Source organism: Mytilus californianus, unplaced genomic scaffold (assembly GCF_021869535.1).
Source record: "Mytilus californianus isolate M0D057914Y unplaced genomic scaffold, xbMytCali1.0.p SCAF_9, whole genome shotgun sequence".
NCBI lineage: Eukaryota > Metazoa > Mollusca > Bivalvia > Mytilida > Mytilidae > Mytilus > Mytilus californianus.
This window is the reverse complement of record NW_026262745.1, coordinates 95,228,703-95,241,144: the sequence shown is the minus strand read 5'-3', so window position 1 is coordinate 95,241,144 and position 12,442 is coordinate 95,228,703. Positions and strand designations below refer to the sequence as shown.

Here is a 12,442-nt window from a genome sequence, read left to right as displayed (position 1 = left end):
AGATATGAATCCAGTGCTGTCCAGACTTCAAATATGGTCAGCTATGTTGTCTCTTTGACACATTTCCCATTTCCATTCTCAATTTTATACACGGATCCGACATGAAAAATATGAAACAGTTCAATTGAGAAACCTTGTTGCATAATTTATAACAAAACAATTTACGTAAAAACAAACATAACAGGCATGAGGCAACGACATCCACTGAACTACAGGCTCCTAACTTGGGACATACAGAATGTGGCGGGTTAAACATGTTTGTGAGCGACTCAATCCTCCCCTAACTTTGATAGTGAGGTTACAGCACACATTAGAACAAACTTTACATAAGCAGTTGAAAAGAGCTAAACTCATATCGACACAGAGCAAAAACACATCTACCAAAAACACAATTCGGACGTGGCAGAATATTTATTAATCCCTAACTACACAAAAAGCACAAAGTACATATCTGAGAGTACTCGCAGTTACTGACAGCTATTTCAAAGCCAAAAGTAAACATGGTTAATTTAAAAAAAAAAAAAATACCGAATTCCAAGGAAAATTCAAAACGAAAAGTCCTTTTATCAAATGCCAAAAATCAAAACTCAAACACATAACACGAATTAAAAACAGTTGTCATATTCATACGGACATGACCCAACGACAACCACTGAACTGCATGCTCATAACTAGAGACATACACATAAAAAATGTGGCGGGTTAATAATGTTACTAGTACACTTGGTAAAATCAAAAACCTGATAATAAATTGTTCAAATAAGGCCTTTGAAAATAGTGGAATTAATTACTTTTGGAGGGTCAAAAATTCGTTGGAAGTACTTGATAAATTGCATGCTTATATTGGTGATTTTGAATCTGTTCAAAGTTTTTATTTTTCTACCCTATATACCACTTTGCCTCATATTCTTATTAAGAAAAAATCACACACCTTATTAAATGGGCATTTAAAAAGTCAGAATGCGAATAAGTATATTCAAACTCTTTTAGGTCATTTTTCAGTAACAAGAAACAAAAAAACTATGTCAATTGGACATGCTTTGATACTATAACTGCCCTTGAATTTTTACTAGATAACATTTTTGTTCGCTTTTGAGATTCCGTATATCGTCAAGTTATCGGAATTCAAATGGGAACTAACTGTGCACCACTTATTGCGGATCTGTTTCTGTATTGTTATGAGTTACAATTTATGACTAAAATCAGCAAAGACCCATCGCAACAACATCTGTTACAAAAATTTAATAATACTTTTAGATATTTGGATGATATATTGGCTCTCAATAATGACGAATTCAGTATGTACACTAAAGAAATTTATCCTGTTGAACTAACTTTAAATAAAGCTAATACTAACAATGAGCAACCGTTCTTTCCTGGATCTTGATATCTATATCATTAACGAGAAGCTTAATACCAAAATTTATGATAAAAGAGATGATTTTTCATTTCCTATTGTTAATTATCCATTTTTAGATGGTGACGTTCCCTTGTCACCATCTTATGGTGTTTATATATTTCAACTTGTACAATTCGCTTGTGCATGTAACAACGTATTAGATTTTAGCGAAAGAAATCTATGTATTATTGAAAAATTATTACACCAGGGTTTTCGATATCACAAACTAGTCAAAACATTTACTAAATTTTATCATCGGCACAAGGACATCATTCGTAAATATAAATCAACATGTATACATCTTAAACGTTCAGGTATTTCACATCCAATCTTTTATGGTAATATTCTTTACAAAGCACAAAAATGTCGGCATTCACCTCGAACGCTAACAAAACCTTTAAACAGACTTATTAAGAACGGATATAGTTACGATACCGTTGTCAGGTCATTAAAGATGGCATATTTTGGCTCAATATTGATTCACTTATAGGGTCTTTGCATCGTAAATAAACATAATTATTCTAAAACCAGTTGTTGGCATGATACGGGTTATGTTCTTCTCATGTATTTTATGATGGTATGATACTAAACCCCTAACGGGAGGGATTGTGCTTGATAATCATATGACGAAGACATATTTTTTTAATCAGTTTAATTGAGGTCTGGAGCTGGCATTTCAGTAACTGCTAGTAGTCCTTTGTTAATTTATGTATCATTGTCATTTTGTTTTGTTTCTTTTGCTACCTATTCTGACATCGGACTCGGACTTCTTTACACTTAGTTTTACTGTGCGTATTGCTGTGTGTCTGTTTTTTCTATATTGGCTAGAGGTATAGGGGGAGGGTTGAGATCTCAAAAATATGTTTAAACCCGCCGCATTTTTGCGCCTGTCCCAAGTCAGGAGCCTCTGGCCGTTGTAAGTCTTGTATGGTTTTTAATTTTAGTTTCTTTTATATATTTCAGAGTTTAGTATGACGTCCATTATCCCTGAACTAGTACACATTTTTCTTTAGGGGCCAGCTGAAGCACGCCTCCGGTTTCGGGATTTTCTCGCCGTATTGATGACCCAGTGGTGGCTTTCGGCTGTTTTCCGCTCTTTGGTCGGGTTGTTGTCTCTTTGACACATTCCCCATTTCCATTCTCAATTTTATTGTGAGTGACTCAACCCTCCCCTTAAATTGGACAGTGATGTTACAGCATAACATAAGAACATAATGTACAAAATCATCAGTTGGAAAGGGATAAAATCTTCTTCAAATAAAGCCGAAACACATCTACCAAAAACACAATTCGGACGTGGCAGGGTTTTTATAAATTCCTAACTACACAAAAAGCACAAAGTACAAATCTGAGAGTATAGTCATATTACTGACTAGGTACAGGCTTTTCCTTATGTAGAAAATAGTGGATTTAACCTGGATTATAGCTAGCTCCCTTGCCTAACAGCCGCATAAAATTCCATAATATTTACAACAATGTGTGAACAAAACAAACAGACATAAAAGTGAAAATGTCAAAAATGTCAAAAATAGAGGTTCAGCAGTCAACATTGTGTAATCATATTTATAGCAAACCAAATTTCAACAACAAAAAGTGGCATATAGACATAGCATATATGCATAAATGAAAGATAAAAATGACCATAGCACAGTAACACAATGGCGGAATGTATAAGTATCGAGCAACGCCAAAAGGACTAAACAGTCTGGACTTCAGTTGTTGTCGTTTGTTGCAGTGTAACATATTTGTTTTTCGTTCTTGTTTTCGTCTATACTTCAAGACCATTATGTATTCTTTGTGAAGTTGATACGGAATATTTATCAACAATGTCTTAGTATCTTCCGATGAACTTTTTTAACAACTAATAAAAAGTCATGTATCTAAGACTAAAATTAAAATCAGTATACATCCAATATCCAATGGACTTAGTGTAAAAACGTCATTAACAGACAGCGAAAACACGAAGCAATGCCAAAATAAAAGTGTCGACGGATTATAGTACCGTGAAAGTGTATACGTGTGTAACAACAATATTATGTTTGATTTATTTTTTTTTCTATATTTTTTATCAATAAAATCAATACTGAAATATATTAATAATATTACTGTGTGGAATTGGTAACCTTTACAATAATTTCATTTATAGAATTGATAGGTTTATCCAGTCCGTATCTAAATTTCTGGTCTCGGTAAACAACATCATTGTTAAATTAGGATGTGCTATTTCGTCTGAAAAAAGTTTTCAGCCAAACTTGCAAGCAAAATATTGGTATCTATCGAAAAATTCAGTAAAGATATTAAGTAATTTACTGTTATAAAATCCCTGACTTAATTATTTACCAGGGCCCAGTTGTTCAAAAGTGTCGTTAAGCTAACGACTAGTTAAACCTAACGACTCGTTAAATTTTAATATTGTTGTTAGCTAATTACTGCGTTAAATTATGTTGTTCAAAAATATTTAACGACTGAGTTAACTAACAACTTGTTAAAAAATTTAACAACTGTTTATTTTAACATTTTCCCATAATTCCAAAAAATTTACCCAAAATTCCTCCACTTCCTGTTTGAAAATGGCTGAAGAGCAACCCCCCAAGAAAATTCCAAGAATTAGAGGGCAGAATTTTTCCAGTATGGAAGTTAACCTCATCAGTAGGAGAGTTGTTGAAGAACTGGCTTTACTGAGGGGGAAATTCGGTAAGGATGTGACAGCTGATGCAAAAAACAGAATGTGGGAAAAGATAACTGCAGAAGTGAATGCTCTTGGTGTGAGCTATAGGCAAGTTCTGACTGTGAAAACCAAGTTCAGAAACCTCACAAGAGACGCCAAAGAAAAATTTGTGTATGAAAAGAGGGAGAGAAACAAGACAGGAGGAGGACCTGCTCCAAAACCAATAAGCGTTGCTGAGGAGAACATAATAAATGCATTAAAAGACACCTCCTCTTTCAAAGGAATAGATGAAGGGATGGAAACTTCAGTGGGCAAGTATTTTAGATTTACTAATCAATGATATGCTTCCATTAATTTGTTTAATTCCTTTGAAACAATAAATCTGACGGTTATTTGTATTGCTATCATAGAAAATAATGCAGAAAATTATTAAGCCAGAGTGCGTCGTCTGCTTTGACATTAGGATATCCCTTTCAACGAAATTCCCTACAGACGTCGCCGATGTGCTAAAAATAGAATTTTATGTTGTGTTATAATGCAACCTTTCTCTTACCTTAGATATATAAAAATACCTTCTTATGATATTGATGAGAAATAATCATCACATACAAATCTATTTATCGATAAAAAAAAGGTATAATTATTGTTTTGCAAGAGCTGAAGTTTGTTGGCCATCACCTTTGGCGGTCAATTCTGCAATGCCCCTTACATCATGTTTTACCACCATGAAAAAAAAATAAGCTGTAGTAAAATTTTCAGAGAAAATCCTTTTACTTTTAAAGATTATTTAAATTTCAATAAAGTTATTTGTAAATACAACCAAGAACGAACTTGCATTGAATACTTTACTAAAGTCATTGTGACATGTTTATAGTCCATTTCAAAATAGGCATGCATTATTAAAAATTGAGTTATCTTTCTTTGTGCCTGATTTTTTTTGTAATTTTCACTTCATCATTTTTATAGGGTTTCCTCAGCAGACAGAAACATGTGAGAGTAGACCAACACAGTTCAGTATACAAGGTGTGTATCCAAAGAAGATATTCATGCATACACATGACAATAAATTTCTAAACAAATTTACTTTCTTTTAAGCATTAAAATCAATTTTATCAACAAAAAAAGCCCATTAAATTGCTTGATTTGTTAGTAATTTTTAAATTCAGAATTAGTATAGTAGCCATCCTATACCTATCGTTGTTTAAATCTGGAACCTTTTATAAAATATTAGTATTTAAGATATAAACAGTTTTTAATATATAGTTTATGAAATTGCTGAGCAAATTGATAATTAAATGAATCAGTTCATGATATAGATTTATAAAATGTTAACACTGACTGGTAATTAATTGCAGTAATATTATAATTGTGACCATAAGTAAAGAGTGAGATTATTTGCCCTTGTAACAAATAATTTGGTATAAAATTGAGAGTGTAAGTATAATCAATACAGGGGTGGATCAAGTCATTTTAAAAGGTCCCCATTCAAATGCATAGATCATAAAAAAAGGGGGGGGGGGGGTTCACTGCAATGAGGAATAATGTTCATGAATATTCATCCCTGTTGTGTATAGTATTTATATGACAGCTAATGAAAACAGGTACAAGAATAACATTATTCAAGTATTATTTTATTTGATTTTGATCGAATGAAGAGTTCTTACTATCAATCAAATATCCCAAAATAAAATGATTGTTAAAAAAAATTAAATTATTATGTATCTTCATTTCATTTCAGAAAGCTCATCATCTGATCAAATATATACTGATGAACCTGTCAGCTCACCCATTCCAGCACAGATTGCTGTCTCAGGATGCCAGACAGCTGATGGTAATTATTACTTAGATTTTTGCATTATGCTATTATTTTTACAATTCTGCATTTCATAAAAATGAAGATGCAATGTGTCAGAATCAATATTTGAATTAAAGAACTAAAGTTGATATATATTGCTGTGAAAAGAATTTATATGTATAAAAAAATTACCCATGGAGGGTCTTATACAGGGTCTCTGTAATAGCACGCTTTAAGTAAATTTTGTATCTATTTACTTACTTTCATTCAATTGGTCTTTATATATTTTCTAAAGTTGTAATTGACAGTACAGAATATAATGACATATGGAAAGAGCTATCATGGCTATATTACTTTTTTACCATACCTTTCACTAATCTATGTTGTTCAATTGATGGGGATTTTATGTCTTGAATATATGTATCTTGACTGACACATTTAAATATAAATATTCAAATATACATCAACTTCATTTCCAATTTGGTGGATAGTTGTCTCAAGGTCTTCTAATCAATCATACTATTCCTCCTTATTTTTATATACTCAACACATATGCAATGTATACCCAATCAACTGAGGCAATTTTAATGTTTCTTTAATCAAAACTTTTAGAACCACCATCTTCTGTGGAGAGTATCTGGATTAGGAGACTGGAGCAGGTTCACCAGAGAAATGAAGAAACACCTTATACTGAACATGCCAACCTATCAGCCCAAATACCTCTTTCATTTACTAATAGCAGCACTCAGCAACCACCAAAAGCCAGGTATATGTTTTAGATGAAAGAATACAACAGCCTTTATAATTTCTATACACTAAGTAAGTTGGGTATGTACTGAATGCTCTTTTAGCGTTGTATATATCTGGCGCTGCAACTTTTTTAAAATGGAGCATCACTGACGAGTCTTTTGTTTATGAAACACCTGAATACATCCTGGAATATACTTGCACTTTGTTAAAGGGATTATGATGATATAACTTGGCTTAATTGGGCTTCCTTTGGACTCTGATGCATATTTGTCTAATTGGCAATCATACCACATCTTCTTATGTAATGATTTGAATACTGATAAATATTCTTAAAGTGCCAATAAGTTTATACAGCAGCCCTGTATAAAATCAAGTGTTATCTCCCTTTAAATTGTTTCATTAAACTTGTTCTTTTATGATCAAATATGTCCTGTAAATGAGGATCTAAATTCTAAATCAAATTATCTCATTTAACTATCAGTTAAATGTAAGATTCAGAGAAATATCCCAAATACTAATTTGTAGAATTAATTAAATGAAAGTCTACATCACCTTTTGTTTAAATATTAATCCGGAACACTTACTTCAATATGATCAATTTTTGTTAAAGAGTATTAGTTAAAGGTATAAACATTTATGTACAAGTTGTAGAAATCTTGGCCTTTGAAAAAACAATTTTACATAAATAGTTATACCGGTTTAAATAACTATATTTATTTACAAGATTTACCAAGTATTAATTTTTTTTATATATTTCAGTGAGAATAAACGGACAAAGAAACCCAAGAGAACTGCAGAAGATGTGTACGAGTTGCAGTGTCAGGCATTACAGAGCGAGCTAAAAAGAAATCGGGCCCGAATGGAACTTTTCAAGAAGCAAATGGAGTTTTATGATTTGATAAAGAAAAATTTTGAAAATAGTTGTACAGAGTCAATGTTAGAGGCTTTATTTCAATAACTTTAATCAACATTTATCTATAGTTCCATATTAATGTTATATTTTTGATATGTTTTAAATTATTGTTATTGATAAAATACATATTCTGAAAAAAGCTTTTTTCAATGTTTTATTCATGATTTCAGTGATTAAAAAATGTGGTGGAAATGTGGTCTCTGACACCTCTTCCGTCCTGATCAGCAAAGAAACGTTCCCCATCATTGTCTATCACTACTCCATCATCTTCAATGTCTGGTTCATTTAATAGGATGCAAATATTGTGAAGAATAGCACAAGCAATGATGATCTTGCATGCTTTGCTTGGTGTCATTCTTATCTGAAACCAAAGAGTGAAAGTAACGTAGAATTATTGCCTTTTTTCACAATAGCATGTTAATTTGGTCTTAGAAGTTAGAACTTAAACAAGAGTGCACATGCTGAAATGACTCACCTTCTTTACTAATCCTTGCTATTATGTTGATAGTCCTAAATATACAGCTTTATTACAACTATCACATAAACTTAACATGATACAAGAAAATGAGGTCAAGGTCATATAAACCAAACAAGAAATACATGTACACCTAACAATCATTCAATACACTAAAGATAGTTGACCTATTACTTATAGTTTATAAGAAACAGACTTAACCAATAAAACTAAACATTGACCAATGAACCATGGAAATGAGGTCAATGTCAGATGAACCATGCCAAGCAGACAAGTACAGGTAATGATTCTTCCATACAACAAACATAGTTGACATATTGCTTATAGTTTAAGAAAAACAGACCACAACACAAAAACTTAACTTTGACCAATGAACCATGAAAATGAGGTCAAGGTCAGATGACACCTGCCAGCTAGACATCTACACCTAACAATTATTCTATACACCAAAATTAAACAAAATTTAATTTTTGATCCTTTGCATGGATCTCGACATCCCCAATGTTGCTCCAAATCCAAAATCTGAAACCAGAGTTAAGATTCAGCACATCTAATATATTCAATAATTTTTGTAAAAATCAAACACAACATTTAATTTGGACCCTGATTTGTACCAACTTGAAAACTGGGTACAAAACCAAAAATATAAATTTATGTATAGATTCAGGATATCAAACATGTGTCAAAGAACCCAAACAATCCAATTTTTGTTAAAATCAAAACTTAGTTTAATTTTGGACCCTATGGACCTCAAAGTGAACCAATTTGAAAACAAGTTCAAAATTAAAAATCTAGATACATGTTTAGATTCAGCATATCAAAGAATCCAATTTTTGTAAAATGAAACAAAGTTTAATTTTGGACCCTTTGGATTTTATATTATATGGACTAATTTGAAAACAGGGCCTAATATAAAAATATTAATACACAGATAGATTCAGCATATAGAACCACAAAAACAAATCAGTTTCTGATGAAATCGAACAAAGTTTAATTTTGGACCCTTTTTGACCTCAATGTGGACCAATTTCAAAATATCCAAATCAATAACGTGATAAGAACCCCAACAAAAGATGAAAGTTCTTTTTTTTTTAATCAACTGCATTTTTTAGGGAGCTACCATTTGATTTGTATGGAGGGGGGGGAGGGGGGGCTATGATGAAAAATTCAGTCCTGCCTTTTTATTTTTCACTCTATTCGGTCCTGCTTTTTTTTATTAGTTATCCTGACTTTTTTTACCTAAATTGTCATCCTGCCTTTTTTTTTTACTCAAAACTCTATTTTTTTCAAATTTCATCCTTGCCCCTTATGTTCTATGACACTGATCATTTGCATAAAGAATTGATTTTTTTTATGCTTTATCTCTGAGTGTAATATATGGAACCGTCTCTTCAGCCTCCCAAATGTTCTCTCAATCACACTTTTTGTTGAACAGTGGCATCTATTGTACTTTTTCTGATGATCTTGTACAGGATTCTGGTATGGGGTCATCAAAAATGGACGACAAGGATAACCACTATCCCCCAGCAGTACACCATTTGCCCATCCACCATTTTGTTCCATGTAGGTACACACCTATACATAAAGGTTTATATTTCATTTACATCTTATATTTGGTTAAAACTACCATTTGTATAAATTAAATGTATATATTCAGCTTCACGGAGGAGTTACACTATTTACCTTAAATAATATTGAGCAAGACTATTTTTCTATATTCCTTTTTCAGTTATTGTATATCAATATTTTTTTAACATAGCCACCTCTTAAAACTAATTGGTTGTTTCTTTATATATATAGAATAATTGATTTTTTAACATATATATCATTTACTAAAGATATTTCTATATTCTTTTTCAGTTATTGTATCTCAATATTTTTTTAACATAGCCCCCACTTAAAACTAAAAGGTTGCTTCTTTATATATGGAAAAATAGATTTTTTAACTTATAAATCCTTTACTAAAGATATGGAAATACAATTGCAATCTTATATGAATAATGTATTAGCCTTTCTTTCATTAATCCAAATTTTATTATGCTAAAATGATTAATTATATGTAAATGTGAAATGATAAATTCATTATTTTGAAATGAAATTCAAATGTCCGCAGATTGGTATTTTTACACCTTTATGTGTAATGACAAAAAGGGAAAAAAATATTAATGATGACAGGTAATAAAAATAGGGGGTTTATGTTCCCGCAGTGGTAACCAATCCAAGATAAGAGATTTTAATATGTATTGAGAAAATAAGAAATCTTCCTACTGTTAACATATAGTGCTTGAAAGGGAATATGACTAATAAAAGATGACCAACATGGCAATAAAATACATACTTGTGAAGTCCTGAATATGTGGGAATCATGACTGCTACCTGGCCAGTTTGCATTTATGTTTGTGAATTTACCTGCAAAATATAGAATATTATATATAATGCAAAGAAGAAAGAAATGTTGTAATAGAATAAACAGAATTATATGTAACAAATTATCTTTTATTAATTATCATGTTTTTCTAATTAAGAGGTGTAGCAAGAGTTTCAAAGTGAGGATTATTTGGGATCATGTAACAGTGGACTAAAAACTAAAATTTATTTGAATCCATTTACCTAAAAGTATTGTAATGGTAATCTTAAAAGGGGGTGTCCAAACATTTCCAACTACAAGTGTATAATTGCTTCAAATTTCAGAAAACACAATGAATAACCATGATAACTCAGATGTACAATGCATGTATAGACTCACAAATTATGACTTAATTATATTGTTTCAAACTAGGAAAACATGATATTAATAATCAAATCAATTGTGCTAATACATCTTTATTTTTTTATAGTTGATCCACATCAGAGCAATATTCAAATTATAAATTGTACTGTAGGTTAACCTAGGTTAATCTTTCTTTCTTTTGGATTAAAAGGGAAAATCTAAGAAATGTATCTGAAACAGCAGTGGCGGATCTGTGGTGGGGTTCCAGGAAACCCCCCTATTAGAACTATCAGTGCATTTGAAAGGGGACATATGGTTGGAACTCCCCTTTATCCTAGGTTGGGACCCCCCCCCCCCCCCCTTTTTGAAAATGGCTGGGCCCCTGAACAGAATCTTTTTCTCATTGAAGAAAAAATGACAAATAACTTCTTTTAATATTGACTAACCAATATTTTAATTTACCTGTAATAGGTAAACCATATAAAATCCTACTTTTATGTCCTAGATGAAGGTTTACACTGGAGTGAAAGTGAAAGTAATTACTATGTGAGAAACAGACTATAGGGGTCCCAGTCATACAAAAAAGTTGAAACCAGTTTATTATGTTATGAAGGTCAATGTCATATTAGATAAGAAAGAAATGTTTTACCTCTGGCATCACAAACAGCCTGCACATTGACAGAATGTACCCCTTTCCTATTCACGAATGATGGTTCATCTTCTGATGGAGCCTGGATACGGATGTGTGTCCCATCTATTGCCCCTAGCACATTTGGGAAACCACTTAGACGGTAAAAGTCTCCTCTTGTTTCATCAACATTTATCGGCCACTTGATAAACTCGTCCCGTTTGTCACGTAATGAATTCAAAACATCAGACACAATACGTGAGACAGTTCCCTTGTGCAAACCTGTAAACAGACCAAAAACAACAACATACAATTTTGGAGATCGATAAAGTACAAAAATAAAATGTGTATTTACCGTTTGATTATATATTATTTAGAAAATCAACAAATTGAAAGTATCACTCAAAAATCAGCCAAAGATAAATATAGCAGTCGATTAACACCACATTGGCAATGTTTACTTAATTTTAAATGACATATGATAAATATATAATGAAATCTTACCTATTGTGTCTCCAACTACTTGCAAGAAACTGCCTGTGGCTAAAAATCTCATGGTAACCATGACTTGCTGTGGCACAGTGAGGGCATGGTTTCTCTTTGTTTTTCTTGACTCATCATTGCTAACTAGGTTGGAAATGAACATAATTCCTTCTCTACCAAATCTGTACCTTTCTCTTAATTCCTCATTGGACAAATTCAAAGAAAGGTCATCTTTGAGGCGAAAATGCCTTTCTTTTCTCTGAGGTGGAACAGGTACTTGCATAAAGGCGGCCATATTTAACAATAACTTAGATATTTAATCGACCTCCCAGAAGTTGTTAAAGTTAACGACTCTTTAACATTACTTTTGTCGTTAAATTTTTTGAACAACAGTTAACAAATTTGTTAAATTTAACGACTCTCTAACGACACTTTAACGACTGCGTTAGCTTAACGACACTTTTGAACAACCGGGCCCTGTAATACATAAATTACGCTCATAGAAATCAAAACAAATTTGCAAAAGACACAGGCAGAGCGAACGAGTAGGGATATATTTACACACTGTAAGATTGTGCTAAAGGAAATTCACCATAAAAAAAGAAAAATTTACAATATTGA

At 32.0% G+C, this 12,442-nt stretch overlaps 2 protein-coding genes across 2 annotated transcripts; one reads left to right on the top strand and one right to left on the bottom strand.

The window, feature by feature from the left end:
- The first annotated feature begins 3,808 nt into the window (after nt 1-3,808).
- Nucleotides 3,809-7,570, top strand: LOC127714054 (uncharacterized). The gene is made up of 5 exons (XM_052220000.1): nt 3,809-4,378; nt 5,034-5,090; nt 5,806-5,898; nt 6,475-6,628; nt 7,372-7,570. Exons 1-5 carry the CDS (start codon nt 3,970-3,972, stop codon nt 7,568-7,570), a joined length of 912 nt encoding a protein of 303 aa, XP_052075960.1. The 5' UTR covers nt 3,809-3,969.
- A 1,723-nt stretch (nt 7,571-9,293) lies between these two features.
- LOC127714053 (putative nuclease HARBI1) lies at nt 9,294-12,116 on the bottom strand. Its single transcript, XM_052219999.1, has 4 exons — nt 11,843-12,116; nt 11,360-11,707; nt 10,339-10,409; nt 9,294-9,575 (listed from the first exon to the last, which is right to left on the bottom strand). Exons 1-4 carry the CDS (start codon nt 12,114-12,116, stop codon nt 9,294-9,296), a joined length of 975 nt encoding a protein of 324 aa, XP_052075959.1.
- Nucleotides 12,117-12,442: the final 326 nt, after the last annotated feature.

Excerpts from the sequence above, each read along its gene's own strand:
- LOC127714054 (XM_052220000.1), top strand. The coding sequence starts at position 3,970 with ATGGCTGAAGAGCAACCCCCCAAGAAAATTCCAAGAATTAGAGGGCAG. Across the intron at positions 4,379-5,033 it reads AGGGATGGAAACTTCAGTGG|GGTTTCCTCAGCAGACAGAA; the intron begins GCAAGTATTTTA and ends TCATTTTTATAG. Across the intron at positions 6,629-7,371 it reads CAGCAACCACCAAAAGCCAG|TGAGAATAAACGGACAAAGA; the intron begins GTATATGTTTTA and ends TATATATTTCAG.
- LOC127714053 (XM_052219999.1), bottom strand. The coding sequence starts at position 12,116 with ATGGCCGCCTTTATGCAAGTACCTGTTCCACCTCAGAGAAAAGAAAGG. Across the intron at positions 11,708-11,842 it reads AGTAGTTGGAGACACAATAG|TATATAATCAAACGGTAAAT; the intron begins GTAAGATTTCAT and ends TTTTCTAAATAA. Across the intron at positions 10,410-11,359 it reads GGCTGTTTGTGATGCCAGAG|GTAAATTCACAAACATAAAT; the intron begins GTAAAACATTTC and ends TATATTTTGCAG.